This window comes from Argopecten irradians, chromosome 5 (genome assembly GCF_041381155.1).
Source record: "Argopecten irradians isolate NY chromosome 5, Ai_NY, whole genome shotgun sequence".
Classification (NCBI taxonomy): Eukaryota; Metazoa; Mollusca; class Bivalvia; order Pectinida; family Pectinidae; genus Argopecten; species Argopecten irradians.
This window is the reverse complement of record NC_091138.1, coordinates 12,831,505-12,856,161: the sequence shown is the minus strand read 5'-3', so window position 1 is coordinate 12,856,161 and position 24,657 is coordinate 12,831,505. Positions and strand designations below refer to the sequence as shown.

General features: G+C 35.6%; 2 protein-coding genes across 3 annotated transcripts; one reads left to right on the top strand and one right to left on the bottom strand.

The window, feature by feature from the left end:
- The first annotated feature begins 4 nt into the window (after positions 1-4).
- Positions 5-6,057, top strand: LOC138322901 (biogenesis of lysosome-related organelles complex 1 subunit 2-like). The gene is made up of 5 exons (XM_069267114.1): positions 5-157; positions 2,159-2,284; positions 3,212-3,331; positions 4,009-4,113; positions 5,098-6,057. Exons 1-5 carry the CDS (start codon positions 85-87, stop codon positions 5,127-5,129), a joined length of 456 nt encoding a protein of 151 aa, XP_069123215.1. The 5' UTR covers positions 5-84; the 3' UTR covers positions 5,130-6,057.
- Positions 6,058-9,284: 3,227 nt separating this feature from the next.
- On the bottom strand, positions 9,285-23,386 carry LOC138322899 (core histone macro-H2A.1-like). 2 transcript variants are annotated; one of them, XM_069267110.1, is made up of 8 exons: positions 23,135-23,386; positions 22,261-22,367; positions 20,946-21,227; positions 20,246-20,335; positions 19,677-19,767; positions 16,503-16,592; positions 15,357-15,531; positions 9,285-12,408 (listed from the first exon to the last, which is right to left on the bottom strand). In XM_069267110.1, the coding sequence occupies exons 1-8, from the start codon at positions 23,301-23,303 to the stop codon at positions 12,246-12,248; spliced, it is 1,167 nt and encodes a 388-aa protein (XP_069123211.1). In that variant the 5' UTR covers positions 23,304-23,386; the 3' UTR covers positions 9,285-12,245. The 2 variants fall into 2 exon arrangements, with proteins under 2 accessions (XP_069123211.1, XP_069123209.1); XM_069267108.1 differs by lacking the exon at positions 15,357-15,531 and adding an exon at positions 14,596-14,770.
- Between the last annotated feature and the right edge of the window lie 1,271 nt (positions 23,387-24,657).

The window sequence follows — 24,657 nt, the reverse complement described above, 5'->3', positions numbered from 1 at the left end:
TGAGGGCACTGTATAGTGTCCGCAATAATTTATCGGCTATATTAACCTGAATAGGTGCAATACATAGACTTGCACAAGTCAATAATGGTATCATTGGAAAAATCAACAATGGCCGAAAGAGGTGGAGATGACGGGTCGAAATCGAGTGACAATAAATGTAAGTCGACTTAATTGCTATATTGAACCATAAAAGATAAATGTTGGTATTCATATCTTAAAGTTTAACTCATTCAATTATATTGGTCTAGTTGAGATCATCTTGATCTTACTGCAATGTTATCGGTGATGAAGTAAAAATCCCAAAACACCCACAACATAAAAAATATCATGCCATGGAAGTGTAGCGGGGGACATTAATTTATATGTTTACTGTCTAGGCAAGCTAACCAGTCAAGCTGTTTTGTCCGTAGGTGTATTGTGTACCTGTGCTGTGACCTTTGTATTTCTCTATACTGTGGTAGTGTTTGTGTCGTGCATTCATTTCTCGTGAGATGTCCTAAATGTGTGGCTGTGTTTTCTCTGTTGTGATTGGCTGCCTAGACTCGGGTATGGGGATAAATTCGGGGTAGTTCTAGTAGACTGGGCAGTCTGATGGATTAAGTTCCTGCGTGCTGCCAGCTCCGCTACTAGGCTATAGGTGACTATTTTATATTTAGTAATTAGATGGGAATAAAACTGTAATAGATAATTAGGTACGGGAAAGGGGGCTGGTTATAATATGTGTGTTGATGTATGTGTGATGTATGTTGTAAATAGTTACTGTTATAGTCATAATAAACTGTTCATTATCGTCTAAACCCGGTAGTTTGTTCTTCCTCCTACCAACAGACAAGCATATTAAATAATACCCAACGAACCTGGGTTGCACTAGGGGCGCGTCGGGTGTAGTTTGACATCGTTGCAAACTGGGCCCGTCTCGCTCCTGTTACAGAATATCGAGTTATAGACAACTAGATATAGATTCATGAGCTATGTATAGTAATTATATTGATGAACAACACGAGATGTTTAATGCATAATGTAGACTGCTTCCCCGATCCAGAATGATCCTCCGACAAGCTACCTAGCTACTCTAAGCATAGGCTTACGACGCACGCAAAAAAAGAAATACTAGGCCTAAAAATACTTTTTAGTATTTTTTTTTCGCGCGCGCGTCGTAAACCTGTGCTCTAAGTGATGAATGTCATACTAATCTCACTGGTCCCTACTTTAACGTTAACAGTGTTAAGGATAATCCAATATTATTAGACTAGCACAACAGGACACTTTTGAAACGTTGGTCATTTATCTTAATTCATTTTTATATTTGGTTGTGGTTTGGTCAGGTTCCTATTTATCTATATACACAAATCCCAGCATGTCTATTGACAGTTCCTTGGTCCTTATTTTTATACCATATGTAGAAGAACAAGGAAAATACACCTTCCTGTTGAGTGCTCCGACCAGGAATCGAACCCGGGTCTCCGGCGTGGAAATCTACGGCTCTACCGACTGAGCCAAAGAAGCATGCTCCGTCAGCTGAGTGACAGAGACCGTATTAACACTATGTACAAACCACACTGACCCGCTCCTTTTACACTACTCCCCCTGTTTTTCTTGAGATTTCCTAAATTTCAACCCCAAGACCCTTTAACCACCTTCCATGGGTTATTTAGTTGGGTGCCAATTTAGAAGAACAGGGAAAATACACCTTCCTGTCAAGTACTCCGACCAGGAATCGAACCCGGGTCTCAGGCATGGAAATCTACGGCTCTACCAACTGAGCCAAAGAAGCATGCTCCGTCAGCTGAGTGACAGAGACTGTATTAACACTATGTAGGCTACAAAACCACACCGACCCGCTCCTTTTACACATATATGGTGTCTCACTCTTTGAATTAAAAACTGTATACTGTCCTTTTACAAATTAAGTCTCAAGTTTCATGGTTTGGAGCTATAGGCCTAATAGTCATTTTGTTGGTTTGGAAATATTTATAGTAACCCGATGGAACAATAGTGACAATTATATAAAAGAAAAAATGTTTTTTTTTAATTTGAAACAAAGGAATTCAGTTTATACACAACGAACATTTAATGTTATACACTAATGCAGTTTACAGAATATGTCAAATTGTGTAAAATTTCTATTGTTTAAGTCAAAATATATACAACACTTCAGGTAGTGAGCAGGAAGCAGTGGTTGAGACTGCTACAGAGGCTAAAGAGCCCCCACCACCAGATGTCGTTCAGCTTTGTAGGGAGACCTTCCAGAAAACAGCTGAATATCTGCGAGGAGAAATGGAGGGTCGGTGTTACTAATTACTGGTTTGATTACATCAACTATCGAAATATATTACATCACTTTAATTCATGTATTCTAAACATAAGAGGCATATTCCAGTCTGTGTTACTGTTACTGATAATATAACTCAGGATGAAATATCGAGGATAATTTTCTGCCATTATGCCAAATATTTGCTTCAATTTGTGTCAAATGCAATCCCTATAAAACAAAGAGTCCAACTTGTCTTGTACAGCTAAAAATCAGTCAAAACTTCTCTTATACAGATAGGCTGATGTAAATTTCTTTGATGACTCTTAGCAGGGATTTTCCTACAGTAGAATCTGGGGCCGAATAACGGACCCATTCCCCTCCGAAAATTTAGCTAAAATTCCCAATTTGTAGCTAAAAATTCCCAATCGGAATCTAAAATTGAAAGTCTGAGTAATGTCATGTGACGCAAACAGGAAAATCATAAACTATAATACAAATGTTTCAAGTGTTCATTCAATGCTTGTAGAACAAAACCTGAATCAAACGCTGAAAAATCGAGAAGTAATAAAACAAATGTTTCAGTGTGTAAATTTTCTGATAAGGCAAAAGTGGGCCGTGACTGAAAACTTTGAACTAGTTAGATTTGTAGCCGATTCGGGACTTATAAATTTGAAATATTTCAGTACAATGATTGAATGAACACTACAGTCAACCTGAAATATTTCAGATGTACAATAAATAAAAAATTTAAATCATATAGTAGTATTTTTCTTTATTTAGTAATTTTTCCCAATTTCATGTTATGGCGCGTAAAATTTCCCAATTTGATGGACCCTGGACCCTGTAAAAAAACTGTAGGAAAATCCCTGCTTAGATGTTTTGTATATATATATGTACTTTAAAAATGACCAAAAGATTTTTTAAGTGAAAAATAACTGACATCTTTTTATTTTTCAGGAACAATTGAAGATTACAAATTGCTAGAGAACATGAATAAAATCACAATTGCTAAGTATTCAGAAATGAAGAATCTGGCACAAGATATAAGCACATCGCTGCAGGAACTCAATGATAAATGTAGGTCTAAATTTGTGAAATGTCCATAACCTCATCATGAAGGGAGGGGCTGTGAAGGGAGGGGAGCTTATAGATAATGTTAGCAGTGACATCATGTTCTGATTTTATTGAGGACTGAGAACAAAAACGTTTTTATAGCCATTATAACCGTATTACCAGTAATATGTATTACCAGTAATATGTATTGATAATCCTCAAAGGGGAGGTAACACTGCAGGCAGACATAGAAACAAGAAGACTTAATAATCAGATATTATTGCTCGTCGTTGATGAAGTTGATATTTTGATGTTTCTTCTTTGTTGAATTAATACAGCTTTCATTTCCTGCTAATCACACTTAAAAATATGTAATTACACAGGTACAAATGCATCCTAATTAATTGACTAAAGTCAACAACAGGGAAGAATGAATATTCGGCTCATATACCCTGGTACAATTTATATAGTTGATCTTAGGGAAAGCAAGGGGGGTTTTGATTCTATTATAATCTATATCATTAGATTATTTGCTGTTCCTGTGTGAAGGGGGGCTAATTATTGAAATATTGTAGTTACTACTGCTGTAGATGAAAAGTCTTAATTCACACCTGGGGCATGACACAATTTCTACCCTACAGCAATATACACCTGGGGCATGACATGATTTCTACCCTACAGCTCTTGTTTTTACTTACCAGATAAAACTCTCCAGCCTTATTTAGAACAAATTGACCATATTGAAGAAAATGTCAGTAATTTGGAGCAAGCAGCATACAAACTAGATGTTTACTCAAAGAGATTAGGTAAGCATAAAACTCATTGAAACAATATTTGTTTGTTCAAATGAATGACCTTGTCAGACCAGTAGCGTCTAGGTAAGATCAAATAAATAATAAATAAAGGCCCTCTACCTTTCTGAAACAGCTTTTAATTTTTAAAATGTAAATGCGAAACAAGAAAGATAATTTTGTAGAATCACAAATGTTATTAGCTTATCGTTAATTATTATCACTTATCACCTTCTTAACAATTGAACTAAAATCAATCAAATGTTAGTTTATAATGTGTCTTTTGTTTCCCGCTGTATCCTAATTACCGCACATCAGTTGACTATCACTAGTATGCCAGATCACAAAACAGCAAAATGAATCTTTCCTGTCAACTTTGTTTGGTGTTGTAATCTGTTTGCCATCAATTTATATTTTCTTATAATCATTTTTAAGAAACTTTTCATTTTAGTTTCGAAATGGTAGTTAGCCTTTAAAGATCCAAGTGTTTAATCATAACTTTATCCTGTCACGACAACATGCACAAAATTTAAAGATGCTCCACCGCTGACAAATGGTATTTTTTCACAATAAAAAACAGGAGCAGACGATTTAGTATCTTTCTTCAGTTACAAAAGTTACTTACTTAACATTATTACCACCATTGAAAAGTTTGAGCTTCTAATTTTACTTCAAGTTAAAAATATGAAAAATAATTAATTGCATCCCGAAAAAATTCTGTGACACTATATCCTATATGGAATGAAGTAATGATTGCGCATGCACCAAAGGCGAAAGAAATTATTTTATATAATTTTTTGTGTTAATTAGGCATATATATACACAATTAAACACCAATTATTGTTCAAATGATTAATATCATCTATGCTCTGTCGGCGGTGGAGCATCTTTAATTGCACACTAGGATCTGCCAGTCGGTGATCATCACCCAAATGTATAAATTGCAATTAAAATGATAATATGTGTGGAAGGTTTATAATTTTTTCTTTAATATTTCAGAAGCCAAATTCCGAGCCCTGGAAAAAAGATGATTGTTTGTATAACATTAATCATGAAGAACAGTTAGAACATGATTTGAAGTTGAGATATTGGCTGGATTCAGAATATGTGTTGACTCTGTTGAGCAGGTGTATATGCTGAGTGTGTGGTGAACTGTATCATACTGACTAGTACTGTATATCGACAGACTTCTTCAGAAGGTTGTTACTTACATTAGGTGTGGCAGACTTGTGGAAAAGGAGTTACAAATAAAAAATAAATATGGTGTATAACTTATTTAAAACAAGACTATCTATCTTTTAACACTGATTTTACATTCCATCTGAGAATCAAAATGTTTGTTGGTTGAAGTTGTCTTTCTTAGTTTGCATATTACAGAGCATTCTCATCCATCAGAGTTACTTCCCTTCATTTCACTCTGTCAGTTGGTATAGCGATAGCTTGACAGCCGATGGGGGCCGAGAATGATTACAGAGTTACCTCCTAGCTTGCAGGTAGGGATCCATTATAATGCCATCATTTTGTTCAATACTAACCTGCAAGGGCAGATAACTCTGTAATATGCCAACATAGAATATCATACATCACAATTGTTATTGTATTTTGAAACTTCATGCTTAGTTTCTCTTGTTCATTTTTTACTACATTGTATTGTCTATAGATCAATTTTCATCACACTGTCTCTGACCCTATGTCTATTTATCATCAATTAGTTTCAGTCCAAGGTATATTATACATGTTTGGACAATGTCACTCCTAGGATACTAGATACTCCAGTGTAGACTGTAGATGCTGTTTTATCTGACACAAGTTTTACAGTTTGAAACCTAGTGTCAGGATAATAAGCCTAGAGTATGTTTATTAAATGTGTACAGAAATTAAGTGCAATATATAATGATTAATCTTGTTAATGATTAATGAATTTACTGTATATTTATGAAATAAAAACTGAAATCATTACCAATATGATTTTGTTTTAATTGATGACTTATGACGGCTCAAAGAAAACTGTAGGTCATCTAACTTCACATTAAACTACATATTTGTCAAGTATTTACTATCGATGTCTAAGTGCTTAATATTGAAATATCCAGTTATACTTTTCTTTTCGTTTTGAAATGTGAAAATTTCATACTCTAAATGTGAAAAGACCTTTCGTGGTTAAGATGTTCTGGTATATCATCGCAAGCATCTCCACCTATGGGTCACAAGTTTAAATCTCACGTAGGGCAGTTGCCAGGTAGTGACTGCTGTTTGGTGCTTTTCCTCCAGGTGCTCTGCCTTTCCTCCCCCTGCTAAACATTCATATTATTAAATGACGCAACATTTTCTGGTCACCTGAGACGAAGTCTCTTGCATTGGCGACCTATTATAATCGCCTATTGTCCATCGTGCGACGATAAACAATTTACATTTTTCGACTTCTTCTCCAAAACCGCTGAAGCAATTTCAATGAAATTTTGCACAACCTTCTAAGGCATAAGGTCAATCAAAATTGTGAATTATATGACCCTCACTCCCCTAGGGGGCCATGGGAGGGGCCAAAAAGGGGTAAAATTGACTAAAATTTCAAAAATCTTCTTCTCCACTCACAGATGTGGTAGAATCGAATACTCTTCATGGCTAGAAAGGTCTGGAGGCCCTCTACAAATTGTGAATTATATGACCCTGGGGTCTCAGGTTTCCCCCTGTGGAGGGGGTTAAGTTTACTATAGTTTATATAGGAAAAACACATTTATGAACATTATTTGCTTAGTTTTCATAGGAAATTAGTCAAACTGGCTTAGAATTATTAACCTGAAATAGCATTTTAACGTCATATCCATATTGGTCCTGGCCCACGCCCAGGGGCCAGAGGGGCGGGGCCAAAAGGGTCAAAATGGCTAAAATTTCAAAAATGTTCTTCTGAATTCACAGATTTGATGGAACCAGATACTCTCTATAGATTGAAAGGTTTTGCGACTCTTTACAAGAATTGTGAATTTCATGGCCCTGGGGTCTCAGGTTTCCCCTGGGGAGGGGGTTAAGTTTACTATAGTTTATAAAGGGAAAACACATTTTTGAGCATTATTTGGTCATTTGCAATAGAAAATTACTCATGTTGGTCATCTTTTATTTGGGAATGACCCCAGAAATAATAACACTTGGTCAAGACCATATTAGGATAATTTCATGCAAGTTCAGCTAAATTGTACCGATAGAACTTGCGAAGTTCAACAAGAGGCCCATGGACCTTAATGCTCATCTGACTTTTGGCACAATACAACACAGTCGTTTAAAGATTTTAGCCTTATTGACTTCTGTGACCTTGAATGAAGATCAATGTCATTCATTTGAACAAACTTGAAAGCCCTTCATCCCAGCATGGTGCAGCCCAATATGAGTATACTGGGCCTTTCGGTTCTTGTGAAGAAGTCGTTAAAAGATTTTAGCCTATTTCACCCCTATGACCTTGAATGAAGGTCAAGGTCATTCATTTGAACAAACTTTGTAGCCCTTTATCCAAGCATGCTGCATGTCTAATATGAGTATCCTGGGCCTTTCGGTTCTTGAAAAGGAGTCGTTTAAAGATTTTATCCTTTTTGACCCCTGTGACCTTATATGAAGGTCATGTCAATTATTTGAGCACACTTGGTATCCCTTCATCAAAGCATGCTGCAGGCCTTATATGAGTACCCTGAGCCTTTAGGTTTTTGAGAAGAAATTGCTTAAAAGATTTTAGCCTATTTCACCTGTGTGACCTTGAATGAAGGTCAAGGTCATTAATTTGAACAAACTTGGTAGCCCTTCATCCCAGCATGCCACAGGCCCAATATTAGCACCCTGGGCTGTCTGTTTATTGAGAAGAAGTTGTATCAAGATATTTCAGCCTATTTGACCCCTGTGACCTTGAATAAAGGTCAAGGTCATTCATTTGAACAAACTTGGTAGCCCTTCATCCCAGCATGCTACAGGACAAGTATTAGTGCCCTGGAGCTTTCGGTTATTGAGAAGAAGTCGTTTGAATGTAAAGTCTACGCACACCGGACGGCGCACAACAACGGATGGTGCATGATCCAATAGGTCATCCTGGTCAGATGACGTAAAAAGTGTTTTCAAGATGGCGATTGTGGCAGCCATCTTGGATTTTGATAATGTCTCTCAGGGTTGATTTTGGTCCCCACATTCACCTCTGTATACAGCTTACCGACTGGTCATCTGTTGGGTCACGGAATATTATGTCATGACTGCTGTTTTATACATTGTGTCCCCTGTACATGTGACATCACAGTGATTGTTCTGTGGGGAATTTGCATTTACTGAAGTGAAATATGGGAACACTGAACCTTTGCAGCTTTAGTGCCAGGTGAACTAAAAACACCAACAAAATGAGAAAAAGTACACAATATTTATTATTGGACTAAGTTTCCATCACATCAACAGAATGTGCTTTATAACATATGACCACCTACCTAGAGATGTAACACACAAACACATACGTAGAGATATACCACACAGTAACACACTTACCCAACCATGTACAACTAGATATCAGAACCCTATGTCAAACGATAGAATGACTCAAAATGCCTAACTTACAATCAAAATTTTCTTTACTGTAGTTTTTAAAATTCTTAGTGTTTTATTGCTTACTTTTTGCCAAAAACAAAAATCTCCAAACACTTCAGTTAAAATCATTAAAACCAATGATGGCTTTAAAACTAATATACATGTATACAGTTGAGTTATGTCAGTTTTTTCATTATTGTCAGAGACCCATTGTTGATTGCACCATGCTATGTCGTCCTCTGTAGTCCGTCCATCCCTGAACTATCTCATAGTAAAGGAGTTCAGGAGAAAAATCTGACCAATCACAGGCCTGCATCAAGGCAACACACTGTGTACCATTATACCATTCCTTGTACATCAAAGGATCAAATTATCTGTGTCCTTGTACATCAAAGGATCAAATTATCTGTGTCTTCTGGTGCCTTCAATTTTACTATGAGATAGTCAAGTGGTGGATATAACATCAGTGATAGTAACCCCTGGACTATCAAGGATGGTCATATATATGCTGCACTTGTGTTAAGTGCAGTGTAGCGTGTTGCAATCAATCGCAGTTTTTTTTTCATTTAAATTTTCAATAATGATTAAATGATGGACAATTGAGCTACAGTAGTATCACAAGACAAAACTGAGTATCAATTTACCTATATCATCAGGTAAAAAATTACTAAATCAAAATAGGAATTTATTTAAACAGAAATAAATCGTAAACCACGGTTCAACACATCTTAAACAAACTAAGCACTTCTAAATGTGAGATAAGACCTAGACTTTTAAGGAGGTGTCGTCACTACAGTCAACAGTCACATAAACCTTTCTCTTCCTAATGATGGTATATAAAAGCACATATGGTATGAAAAATGCATTTGTTCAAAATAGACCTCTACAAACATCCGAGACAGAGGTATATATTGTTGAAATCACCTGACAACAAACACCAGGTGTTCTAGATGATCAGGTATGTTTGATGACAATGTAATATATATAATAGTGAATGGTAGGATGTTTCAATCTCATATGTATAACATATTAACAATTATATAATAACATCCGACTGCCACTATGTACCAACAGAACAAAGGTCTGTAATGTGTAATACGTAACAATACTGCTGGTCACTGGTTCAGAAGCAGGGAAAAGCTTAAATAAGCATGGACAATAGGAGAGACTTAAGATTAGTATACAAAATAATACTGTATACACAGTTAAATTTCCTGGGGGTTTAGTTTTGTTCCTCTGATTCCATGAATTCTATATACAAGCGAAATATCCAGAATTACACCGACGTTTGTTGAATTAGAACAAAAGTTCGAAGTGTCATGAACTGCAAAACTTGACCTCCGCAAATATGCCCCTATAATAAACCATGAAATAGTGACCCTACAAACTTAAAGTGATATACATTTTATGTTCTTGGATGGTGCACCGATGATTTAGTTTGGTCTCTGAAACAGAGTTTCATAAATTTTAAATAACAAAAACTGAACAGCCATTTTACAATGGCTGTACAATGACTTAATGTTTTTATGACTAAACATAATTGACAAAGATCACAATACTTTGCTTATCACATCAAAAGAGAAATAATCTTAGGGAAAAAATTAAAATACTAAATTCTACAATGAAACTAGAAATACTGTGAACTTGCTCCAAATATTCGAATATGTAACAGTGTTAAATATAATTCTCTCAATTGTTTGAACAATAAGTTATATATAATAAATTTTTATATATTAAAACTATCTATTATAAAGAGGAATCACAGTCAATATTAATTAAAAGCTAAACGGTTCAATTTATCACTGATTAAACATAAAACAACACGACAAAAGCAGAGGAAATCTATCAGTATAAGATACAACAGTAACATAACAGCAGACAACCTGCTTCAACAATCAATATTTTCTAAGGAGAAAAAAAGGGGGTTTGGGTGGTTTGAGGGACGAAAATTGAGAAAAATCAAATTTATTTTACATTACATAATTATATAAATTGTCTTATTTATAGTTTGTTTTTAATTTTCCAATACAACGACAAATTGATGTGAAACACTACTGAAAAATCATTAATTATTCAGAAGTTAATATTCTAATAAATCAAAGAATAATATTTTACCTTTGAAACTATATTTTGGAAAGTCGGCCATTACCTATGCTGGATGTCTTTGCCAACAATAATGTGGACAATACCAAAGTAAACAGTACAGTCAACTAACCTTTCTCATACAATTAACTTTTGAGAATTTCATAATCACAGATTTAATGAATACTTTGCTTGCATTGATAAATATTTAGATCTATATTTTTTTTTTTTTATTAGATCAGCGACATTTAATCTTTGCAAACCAGTTTACAAACAGACGTTGCGAAAATTAGTAGCTGCAAAAGAACGTAGTTTACAGTTGATAGAATAGCAATAGAATTTGATCAGTGAAGATATTGACCTGGATAATTATAACAAGCAAGATAGTCGCAGCAACACAATCAAAGCAATGTTATTTGAATCAAAAATTGTTTTTTAATGTTAATAAGATGGTGATTAAAATGATGATTAAAAAGAAATTTATTAAATAAAACATCTTTAAAATGATCTTTAAAATGAATAGGAGATAATTTGTAAAACATGATGTTGACTCCACAAAATAATGGATAATTGTTTTCAAATGTATAAAACCTACTATCCAAATCTACCACCTAAAAAGGTAGAATCTACCAAGTAAAACAACAATTTGATTATGAACCAACTAACCAAGTCAAAAACAACATTCGTGGATAGAATTACATAGTTGTATTGATTCTCCTTAACACAGGCAAATTGCTTCATCTATCTCTAAAATTAGCAGGTAAAAAATGAAAACCTGTAGACATCAAAAACACATATCAATTGCAGGTTTCTCTGTGCTTGTCTTCAAATTAAAATATTACAAAAACGAATTCAAGCAAACTCCAGACAAACCACTGGTCTGTAGGGAAACAAACTTAGTTACTCACACACCGTAATGCTTTATGGTCCCGAGGAAATCCTACAAATTACTGAAAGCAAGGATCTCTGATTTGGATTGATGTAAAAGGTTTAATTTCAAGTTTCAATTTGAACTTCAATACAAACTGCTTATTCATTGGTTTGTTTTTGTTTAATATTTGTGCTGTTAGTCTCAATTTGAATTAACACAATACCAGGAAAACAAAATATATTTCACAGGAACTTCTTTGATATCAATTAATATTAGTAATCTATTCAAATTAAATGTTTTAAATAGTACTGTTATTATAAATACAATTTATTTTAAATATGACAGTAATTGCTTCAAAAATCTTTTATGATGAAAATTTTGTGGAAAATTTTTAGTATGATGAAACTTGTGTCTAAATATTGCTTGTATCAGTATTTGATATTAGAGAGAAGTCAGCTAGGAGTGCACAAAAAATATTTTATGATATTCTTTTATCATTCAAAAAATAACAAAAATGAAAACAACATAATTAAGAAAAGGTAGCTGCTTTCTCCTAATTCTAATTAAATGCACGACACAAAAGTTCGAATTGCTACAGAATATTTTTAAGAATGAAAATGTCCTTCCTGTTCAATGACTGCTCCCTTTAAGAGTCTAATTTTGCCAGTTCACTTGTGTAAACACCGATACTCTCCATGTCGTAAAGTACAAAGTACACTTGCTTCAGTGAGCTGCTCATTACCGTGACAAAATAATTACTGATAGCTTTCAAGATGATCTGTGCTGCCGTTTGCTTGGGGAATCCTGCACTACAAAATAAACATCAATTCATCATTACATTTAACATCAACAGTTCACAAAAACATTTGAATACATTGAAGATATAAAATTTTGGGCTGGTAATAAAACAGTTCACCATACTAGAGGAGATGAAACAATACCTGGGATTACTGATAGTTTAGAAGAAATACATTCATCCTGGTTGTCTCACATACTACATGTAGATTTTGTTTTGCTGAACCATTGTCAATATATACGCGGTATGATAATACTCAAGTTAATTGTGCCAACAAGGACTTTTATTCTTTTACTTAAAGACTTTTAGGACTTTGTTCTGAATTTATATACAAACAAGGACATAGTCATTCAGATCCCCCGCCAATGGAGATATCAAAGCTGTTTGATTGTGGAAACTTATGTGTATGAAAAAAAACCAGGAAAAAGGAAGTTGAGCTAAAAGAAAGATGGAGTATAATTCAAGTAGAGCAGGGCTGCAATTGTTGAATCCGATATACAGCCTTGACATTTATATTAGACTATATACACAAAGATGGGTGGAGTTTTGCAAAGTAACATTTACCATTTACCATAATATTTTCAGCAATGTTTCCATGGTAACGGAAAAAGTGCAAAAAATGAAAACCTAAAAATAGCAAAAGGTACTACTAGACCATAAAAAGAATGTGTCTATGAAGTTTCGTGGAAATATCTCTGCTGGTTATAGAGTTGTGCTCCGGAAACGATTCTTACACAAAAATCTGCCATTTTCAGCAATGTTTCCATGGTTACAGAAAAAAGTACAAAAAGTGAAAACCTTAAAATAGCAAAAGGCACTACTAGACCATAAGACCAATGTGTCTATGAAGTTTCGTAGAAATATCTCTTCTGGTTTTAGAGTTATGCTCCAGAAATGAACCTGGTACAAAAATATGATATTTTCAGCAATGTTTCCATGGTTACGGAAAAAGTGCAAAAAATGAAAACCTAAAAATAGCAAAAGGCACTACTAGACCATAAGAACAATGTGTCTATGAAGTTTCATGGAAATATCTCTGCTGGTTTTAGAGTTGTGCTCCGGAAACGATTCTTACACAAAAATCTGCCATTTTCAGCAATGTTTCCATGGTTACAGAAAAAAGTACAAAAAATGAAAACCTTAAAATAGCAAAAGGCACTACTAGACCATAAGACCAATGTGTCTATGAAGTTTCGTGGAAATATCTCTTCTGGTTTTAGAGTTATGCTCCGGAAACGAACCTGGTACAAAAATATGATATTTTCAGCAATGTTTCCATGGTTACGGAAAAAATGCAAAAAATGAAAACCTAAAAATAGTAAAAGGCACTACTAGACCATAAGACCAATGTGTGTATGAAGTTTCGTGGAAATATCTCTACTGGTTTTAGAGTTATGCTCCGGAAACCATTCGTATGGACAGACAGACGGACGGAAGGACAGACGGACGGAACCCATTTGTATATCCCCCGCCAACTTCGTTGGGCGGGGGATAATTAAAGCAATACAATTGAACAGAATGCAAAGTCTAGAGAATCACATAAAATCATCTGCAGTGCAAGGAAAAGATATTGGGACATTCATGCAAGGACATTTACAGGATAAAGCTACAAGTGGAAGTCTCAGGTCACATTTAGATCCTAGAGTCACTTTGAATCAAAGCAGGCAAACCTAACCTTTAAACTTTTTGGCAAGTAGAGATAAAAGATCTATTATCACCTTTTACCACTAGAAAACTGACGTCCTTCAGAAAGGGTCTTGCCTCCAACTACTCTTGACCCTTATTATAAATTAGCTGCAGTAAATGAAGCATGTCTGACACAGGGGCCAAAAAAAAGCTTTTGACCTTTTGGTGAATATTGACTTTTATGATATATTGGTTTATCCTTCAATGATAAATTCCTACCTTTAACAGCCACCATCAGTGTCTCCTAATGAGTTATTGACCATTTTACAAAACCTGTGTATAATGACCTGGTTGCCATGACAACCAAAATTTTGACACAAGAAAACTGTATGCAAATTTTGATAATTATAACTCCTGTCATGTTTACAAAGTTACACTGAAATTGACTAATAAGTTTAGGAGGAGTTGATTGGATAATTTGTTTTACTGACAGACAGACAGATTCCTGTATACTTCTCCACAACTTTGTGGCAGCAGGTACAATAAATGTATTTAATGTTGGTGACAATCTTACCGTCCACTTCCAATAGAAGGAAATGCAATACTTTTAAGGTTCTTTTCATCTGCCAAGGTCAGACAATTCTTGACGGTTTTCTCTAACAATTGTTGTGGATTACTGGCGCTCCATTGGGGCCCATTACAGTGGATTACAAACCTGGCTGGGAAATTATGCCCTGGACATATGGCAGCTAAAGCAAAACAGAGTATTTCTATCAGTGAAAGTTAGCGCCAACAGACTAATGGTAACACTTGTAACACACAGCCACACCTACTTTGGAGATAAATCGTTTGTAACCTTGGCTCTTAAAGGTCATAGGTAAATCAAGGTCAAATGATAAAATTGTCAACCAAAGTCAAATGGTGAAAGGTCAACCCAGCAGCTAGAAATGCAAAGGGGTCTGCAGGGCAGGCAAAAGCAGAAAATTGCAGCAGCGTTTCAGCTTTGGACATATACATTCATGCAAAGGTTACCATGACAACAAAGAACAAGGATACATACCAGATTTATCACCTGTAGGCAGGTGTAGCTATGTACTATAAACACTAGCGTAGTGGTGGCATTTGTGGACAATTAATGTAAAGTTCCTCTTTGAAAGTTTATCTAAATTATAATGAAAAATAATAAAGAAATTAGGTTGTTTGAAACGTCCTTTATGAGAAATAGTAGTGTTCAGTATTGTTCAGTGCTACAGTTTTTGACTGAATGTTCCAGTTAGCCTATCCTAAGGCCACAACTACCTTAGTGTACCACCATACCACATATACCAGACTTACTTCCCACTACCTATCGATGGAATAGCTATGGACTTTAAATTTTTCTCGTCCGCCAATGTTAACACATTCTTGACAGCCTTTTCCAGGAGTTGTGTAGAATTGGTCGTACCCCATGACGGACCATTCACATGGATCACATATTTAGCAGGGAAATTATGACCAGGACATATGGCAGCTGAAAATGTGGTGGTGTTAGACAATCATCATTCATAATACTTAGATACCTTTCTATGAAACACATCTTTATGTTTATACCAATTGATTATCTATATCAAAATCACAGGAAATTCAAAAACATTCCTTGAACAATTCTTTTGGTATTCCAAAAAAAGTGGACAAAGTTATAAAAGGCAAGATGATCAAATTACTTTTAATAATTTAGAAATACTTTTAACTCCAAAAGTGGACAAAGTTATAAAAGGCAAGATGATCAAATTACTTTTAATAATTTAGATATACTTTTAACTCCAAAAGTGGACAAAGTTATAAAAGGCAAGATGATCAAATTACTTTTAATAATTTAGATATACTTTTAACTCCAAAAGTGGACAAAGTTATAAAAGGCAAGATGATCAAATTACTTTTAATAATTTAGATATACTTTTAACTATCTTTAATTTTTTTTCGTTACAAAGCAAATGAAAGATTAGAAGAGATTATTTTAGTCTCTCTTCAATCTGCATGACCAGAGTAGTAAACAAAACTTGTTTTCAAATATTTTTTCTCAATTTGAATTTGAATGCAGATGGCTTAAATGAACATCTTCAATCCAAAATCAAATATAAATAAGATGTAATGTATATATTTTCCAACAAGAATAAAACATCTATTGACTTTTTATTTAAATTTGATATTTACAGATACATGTACAATATTTCACTATGTAATAAAGACATGACTTCAAGATTAAATTCTCTCCCTCCATATACATGTATTCTGTATTTATATATTTCAGTGTTATCTGCTCTTATTGCAAGGAGGTATCCATTGTAACGTCATGTGTTTCCGGGCTTAAAAAGATATACATGTATTTCAGGAAAAATGATGAAGTTTTTGCTCAAATTATTGCCGTTACAATCTATACCTAACCACAATGGCAGATAACTTTATAATATACAAACATGTATATAGTTCTGGACTACTTACCTCCCGCCGTGTCCAGAGAACCATTGGATTTGTATAAGTCATCCACCTCTTTCCTAAACTCCTTACCACCTGCTTTCTCTATAGCTGACCCTAAAAGACAGAGACATCAGATTTGAGGGAGTTTAACAATAAAGTTTTATAAAATTCACAAGACCATCAACAGAATACAAATTGTTTGACAAATATCTGATAACAAGAATTCCACGGAAGTGGATGTGTCGCCTGCACAGCATCACAAAAAATAATTGAAAATATTGTTAATAATTAGGTGAATTTATCAAATCATGTAACTCTTGCAAATATTGATAGAGTTTGACCAGTATTAAACCCATCTTAGATCTCATTGATATAAAGCAATACATTGTACACCAAATTTGGTTGAAATCGAACAATAAATACTGAAGTTATATAGCAGAAACCATCTTTTGACGATTTAAAAGTCCCATAACTCTCGCAAATATTAATGGATTTTGACCATTGTCGAACTCATCTGAGATCTCATTGATATAAAACAATTCATGAAATTTTGTTGAAATTGGACAATATATATTTAAGTTATCGAATGGAAACCATGGATTTATCTGTTTTGACGATTTTAAAGTCCCATAACTTTTGCAAATATCGACGGATTTTGACCATTGTCAAACTCATCTGAAATCTCATTGATATAAGGCAATTCATGAAATTTTGTTGAAATTGGACAATAAATATTTAAGTTATCGAACGGAAACCATGGATTTATCTGTTTGACGATTTTAAAAGTCCCATAACTCTTGCAAATATTAACAGATTTTGACCATTGTCAAACTCATCCGAGATCACATTAATATAAAGCAGTATACCAAATTTGGTTGAAATCGGATGATGAATAATTAAGTTATCGCACGGAAACCGTTTCCCGGACGCCGACGCCGACACCGGCGCCGACATAGTGATACCTAAGTGTCGCCCTTGCGTTGCAGGCGACACAAAAATCACTGAATGGATAAAATGGTATATGTGCCTTACTCTATGTAATAGATATTAAAAATTGAAAATCAGTCTGTAATGCCACAGGGTTTTCTATCATCATCCATTTATGTAACTTTTCTTTTATTAACCTTGACTTTTGACCTTCAGACTTAAAATCAGATCCCAAGGAAACAATTTTGGCAAGGAATGTTTGGTTTTATTAGTTTAAGATCCTATTAACAGCCAGGGTCATGTAAGGATATGCCCCGAGAGCACCCGGAGAAAAAAACACCGACCAGTGGTCAGTACGTAATACCTGGCAACTACGCATGCCCCACATGGGATTTGAACTCGCATCCCAGTGGTAGAGGTCTTGCGGTAATATTTGGGACATTTTACCCACTTAACCACTGCGACCCCGGCAAGGAAGATATGCATGATCATTAACTCTTTCTGTACTTTGTATACATGCCGGATTCTGAGTTAAAGGGATGATGCAGCAGGCAGCACCATCAATGTCAACAGAATGATACCTTTATGTTGACTGGTAACACAAAAAGAATACAAGAGGCCCAGAGGGCCTGTATCGCTCACCTGGTTTGTAATGCCAAGTAATGTTCTGAATACAGGTTCATTGTTTCTTTTCTGAAGGAATTTTAATATTAACCTCTAAATCCCCTATTGGGCCCAACCTCTAAATCCCCTATTGGGCCCCACCCCTCCCGCCCCCAGGGGGTCAGAGCCAAAATTTATACAAGTTCTGTTCCTCTTCCCCCAAGGATGTTTATGGCCAAATTTGGTCACAATCCAAGCAAAACTCTAGGACAAGAAGTGATTTATAGGATTTACCTCTATTTCCCCTATTGGGCCCCGCCCCTCCTGCCCCCGGGGGGTCAGAGCCAAAATTTATACAAGTTCTGTTCCCCTTCACCAAAGGATGTTTGTGGCCAAATTTGGTTACATTCCATTCAGAACTCTATGACTAGTAGCGATTTAAAGGATTTACCTCTATTACCCCTATTGGGCCCCGCCCCTCCTGCCCCCGGGGGACCAGAGCCAAAATTTATAAACGTGCTGTTCCCCTTCCCCCAAGGATGTTTGTGGCCAAATTTGGTTACAATTCATGTAGAGCTCTAGGACAAGTAGAGATTTAAAGGATTTACCTCTATTTCCCCTATTTGGCCCTGCCCCTCCTGCCCCCGGGGGGGGTCAGAGCCAAAATTTATACAAGGTCTGTTCCCCTTCCCCCAAGGATGTTTGTGGCCAAATTTGGTTACATTCCATTCAAAACTCTATGACTAGTAGCGATTTAAAGGATTTACCTCTATTACCCCTATTGGGCCCCGCCCCTCCTGCCCCTGGGGGACCAGAGCCAAAATTTACACAAGTTCTGTTCCCCTTCCCCCAAGGATGTTTGTGGCCAAATTTGGTTACATTCCATTCAGAACTCTATGACTAGTAGCGATTTAAAGGATTTACCTCTATTTCCCCTATTGGGCCCCGCCCCTCTTGCCCCCGGGGAACCAGAGTCAAAATTTACACAAGTTCTGTTCCCCTTCCCCCAAGGATGTTTGTGGCTAATTTTGGTTACAATCCATGCAGAACTCTAGGACAAGTAGCGATTTAAAGGATTTACCTCTATTACCCCTATTGGGCCCCGCCCCTCCTGCCCCTGGGGGACCAGAGCCAAAATTTATACAAGTTCTGTTTCCCCTCCCCCAAGGATGTTTGTGGTCAAATTTGGTTACAATCCATGCAGAACTCTAGGACAAGTAGCGATTTATAGGATTTACCTCTATTTCCCCTATTGGGCCCCGCCCCTCCTGCCCCGGGGGGGACAGAGCCAAAATTTATACAAGTTCTGTTCCCCCTCCCCCAAGGATGTTTGTGGCCAAATTTGGTTACAATCCATGCAGAACTCTATGACTAGTAGCGATTTAAAGGAAATGTTGACGGACGGACGGACGGACGGACGACGACGGACGGACGGACGGACGGACGGACGGACGACGGACGCCGCGCCATGACATAAGCTCACCGGCCCTTCGGGCCAGGTGAGCTAATAAGATTCTGACATAGTCATGCTATGTAAGAGATAATTATTTGTGTCTATAACATTACTGTGGTGACATACCTTATGTTATTTTGATATTTTCTGTTGATCGTGTCATTGGAGTCTGCGGAACATTTGCTTTAGGCTGCCTGTAATTACCCTATACCTACCTACTTCCCCTCCCATGTAGAAGGCTGAACTAGTCGGGTGTACTATGGCATCTGACATGATTTTAACGAGATCTCCTTGTATAACTGTCATCTGTAACACATCAGACAATATTACATTTCTTATAAATACCAGAACCATTTTACTCTTAAAATCTAAATTTCTCTCTACCACTGAATTTTGTCAACTCAACTCAATATATTTTTACATTAGTCTCCCTATTAAAGGTAAGAAAATGGAGTGATTTCTCCCATTCTTGTTCATATTCTTTTGAAATACAGCCACAAGCTATACACTATTGAGAGACCATGTGGTGCACTTGTCTGACAAACATCTATCCTTATAATCAACAACATGGTTTTATATCTCAGCTGACTTAATAATGTGACAGTTGTGGCATTATAAATTGTACAATTTACTACAATGAAAATGACTGTATGAATACAAAATATATTTATAGAGAGTTTTGTATTTTATATGACCGACAGGTCATTTGTCTCCTGTTACCCTAGTGATCCTGTCTTCATCAGCCTAAATGGTATTATAAACTCATCAGTCGTACAAGCCTTACTTTTTGTCCAAGGAAAAGTTTCTTCTCAGACAGGATTGTGAAACTTCCAGCAGACGTTGCAGCTACTGCTTCTGCAGACCCAGTGATACCCTAAATAAAGCAACAGGGATCCCCTTAGTATATGATATCCTAAATATAGCAACAGGGATTCCCTTAGTATATGTGATACCCTAAATATAGCATCAGGGATCCCCTTAGTATATGATACCCTAAATATAGCAACAGGGATTCCCTAAGTATATGGGATACCCTTAATATAGGATCAATGATTACTTAATATAGTATTAAGGATTTTCTTACTTTAGTAATGAGGATACCCTTAATATAACAGGGATTTCCTTAATAAAGCTAGAGTAATATTTCAAATAGAGTAAGTGATTCCCTCGGTATAGTAGTTATTCTAATATCCGAAATACAGTGATTAGGATTGCAATGATTCATATTATTTACACTGAAATGTGACCTCCAATGCAGCTGTCTGATCTCTCTTCAACTCGGCAAACTAACAATGTTTCCTTACAAATCTTTCACTTCTGTTTGTAATAACAATGGCTGCACCATTATATAACGTAAATCCCTAGCAATGGTAACACCCTACTGATGCCTTAATTATAGAAACAGTGTTTCTCTTGTAGTTTGGTCATGGCATATTTGATATAAAAGCAATGAAATAAATTGCATTACTACAAAAAACACACACCTTGAGTGGTTTAACTTTAGCTATTTTTCCTGTCTTTCCTGATTTGGGTATTGGTTTGAGTGGAGCCCTAACAACTTTGGGGGTCACCTTGACCTTTGCTTTTTTGGCTGGACTTGGGCTGTCACTCTGTTTAGATGTACTAGCAGTTGCTTTGTTGGCTTGAACGGAGAGTTTGGGAGGTTCAGATTGCATCTGGAATTTTGATCCTTTCTTTCTCAGGAGAAGTTCTGGGAGTATTCTAGGCAACACACCACCATTGGCAATGGTCACATGTTTCAGTAACTGAAACAAAACAAATATTTAATGTTATTTAGTTTAGATAAGTTGGCATTTATCTCCCCTTATTATTGATTAAAATTGATCTCCCCTTAGTTATAGATTAACATTTGTCTCCCCTTAGTTATATATTAACATTTGTCTCCCCTTAGTTATATATTAACATTTGTCTCCCCTTAGTTATAGATTAACATTTGTCTCCCCTTAGTTATAAGATTAATATTTGCGTCCCCTTAGTTATAGATTAACATTTGTCTCCCCTTAGTTATAGATTAACATTTGTCTCCCCTTAGTTATAGATTAACATTTGTCTCCCCTTAGTTATAGATTAACATTTGTCTCCCCTTAGTTATAGATTAACATTTGTCTCCCCTTAGTTATAGATTAACATTTGTCTCCCCTTAGTTATAGATTAACATTTGTCTCCCCTTAGTTATAGATTAACATTTGTCTCCCCTTAGTTATAGATTAACATTTGTCTCCCCTTAGTTATAGATTAACATTTGTCTCCCCTTAGTTATAGATTAACATTTGTCTCCCCTTAGTTATAGATTAACATTTGGGTCCCCTTAGTTATAGATTAACATTTGTCTCTCCTTAGTTATAGATTAACATTTGTCTCTCCTTAGTTATAGATTAACATTTGTCTCCCCTTAGTTATAGATAAACCTCTATCTCATCATAGTTAAAGATTAACATTTGTCTCCACTTAGTTATATATTAACATTTGTCTCCCCTTATTACAGATTAACTGGATGATCCATAACTGTAATATTGATTCATAATAATAACTCATATAAAATAACAATTTATCCAATTCATAACAAGTAAAATTGAATTCCAAAAAACTTTCTATTGGAGTAGACACCATTGCTGGGTCACTAACAATAGTTATTTTAGTTCATTATAACATATATTATCCATTTAAAAGCAAATCAGCGAGGGTCTTTGACTTTAGTATGAGTCTTTTACCTGAATATATGCCTTAACAGCAACATCTAGACTAAACCAACACCTCCAGATAAAACTTATGATATACCTGATTTAATTCCTCGTCGTTTGCCACAGCCAGTAAGATGTGCCTTGGTGTGACTCGACTCTTTTTGTTGTCTCTTGCAGCGTTACCGGCAAGTTCCAAGATCTCAGCTGAATAAGGCAATACATGCATATAAATGACAACTAGAAACAATATGTTCATTATCAATAAAATTAACCCAACTGTTTTCCATTCACCTAACTATTTTTTCATCAAAAAGTATTTGTTTAAATCATATTTACTATTTGTGACAAAGATTCCTTTCTCGTTTTATGTATAGTACTGGGAAGACCTGGGTTGGCAATTAGCTCTAAAAGGAATTTAAACTTCCACTTTGAGTGCAAACACTTTGGAGAACTAGGAGTTCCTACATAATTTGCATATTTTCTTATCTGTTTAGGAATCAAGGCAGGCTGCTAGCAAAGTAAAGAAAACTGATAACTGTATGTTATACTCAAATTGTTTTCTGATAAGCTTAACTACTTGACAAATACATAGCTTATGTTAATATATATATACTCTGTAAAACTCATCAGAATCATATATATATTTTTGGGGGAAAATAACATAAGGTTTTATCTGTACTGTATGAACATTGATGAGATTGAACACTAATTATGTCCTTTCTATCAAATGCTGGGTCATGATGACATTTAGAACTCTATTGTTTTGATTATACATGTTGGTAATCAATGTATTACATTAAATGACACTGCTATTATGTAATATATTGTATTGGTTATCAATAATTGTCTGCATTATTATAAATTCGGTGACTTTGTTTATAGACAACCAAAAGCTTTTCTGCTGACTGTGCTTAAAGCTTAGGCGAGAATGTACACAAACAGGGAAATACAATGGAGGAGCGGAGATCTACCGGTAAGGTACTCGATGACGGCCGCCATGTAAACAGGTGCCCCGGCCCCAATACGATAATGGTGGGTCATGTTTTTCAGGTAGCGCCTCATCCTGGCCACGGGGAACAGGACCCCGGCTTTGGCTGACTTAGATGTCGCCTTCTTCTTTTTAGCACCGCGAGCTGACATATTGCTAGACTAAGTGTTGAGAGTCGACCAACAAGCGACACAACGAATGTGTTGATTGGTAACTATTTATACATCGGCCTTACAGCAAGCTCAAACTGATCCACAGGAAGTAGAATCAGCTGTTCCATCCAATGGGGAAACGCCCCCTTTTATGAACCGTTATAACAGGTGCCTGGGCTGTTTTTGATTATGTTCGTTTATGAATCAAACACAGACCTGAAGGTTTTATATTGTTTTCAGACGAGCCTTGACAAAGCCCTCACAGAAATCCACTCTCTGATATCTCCGTCCGGTTATCAAGACGAAAAGACGAAAAGTCAAACACGAAAAGACGAAAGTGAAGCACGCTAATTAGCGCCTTTAATTTTCGTCTTTTCGCCTTCAAAAATCTCGTCTTTTCGTCTTTTCGCACTGAAAAGACGAAAATTACAAACCTTAAATTTCGTCTTTTCGTCTTTTCGCCCCGAAAAGACGAAATTTAACAAACGTTAATTTTCGTCTTTTCGCCCCGAAAAGACGAAAATTAACAAACCTTAATTTTCGTCTTTTCCCCCCGAAAAAAATACAAATTACAGATATACTTTGTCATCTATCATATACAACGGAGATTATAATGTAATTTCTAATGTACAATTATGATGAAGACCATGTCATGTATGTAGTCAAAATGTCTTTTCAAATAATACACAGTACATTGTACCTACTGATTGACTGTTATAATTAACTGTATTTGAGCAATTTCTTGGTACAACTCCTTCCTTTAAACTCAAAGTCTTCACGAGTTGTCTTTCATAAATTATTTTGTTTACAAGTTTATCCGTGGTTCAAACGCTTTCAAATATTACCCGCCGACAACTTTTTTTTCAAGTTGTGTAGGGGAGGTAACTCCTGTAAGTGCTATGTTTAGCATCTTAAGTTCATTATGGTCCTAACATATACACGGCAATGTTTTGATAAGCGTAATTGCTAAAGAGTGCGATTAGAACACAAAAAAATAAGATATTTATGAATTTTAAAAAATGTATCAATCACGCTAAAGGATTTGCGGAATGATGAATCTGTTAGTGGCACGTGGCATATGCCACGTGTGAGAAATCTACGTAACTGCTGTAAACAAACATGTTGACTTCTGTTTTAAAACTTCTAATCTTAGTTATTGATGACGATACTTGTAATACTATCAATTTAATAAATCGATTGTTATCATAAACTACTTTGATGCTTCCATATTGAATTTTAATTAAGATAAAAAATATTTCAAAATGACTTCCACACCGGACCGGAAGGCGAAAAGACGAAATTTAAGGTTTGTTAATTTTCGTCTTTTCGGGGGAAAAGACGAAAAGACGAAAAT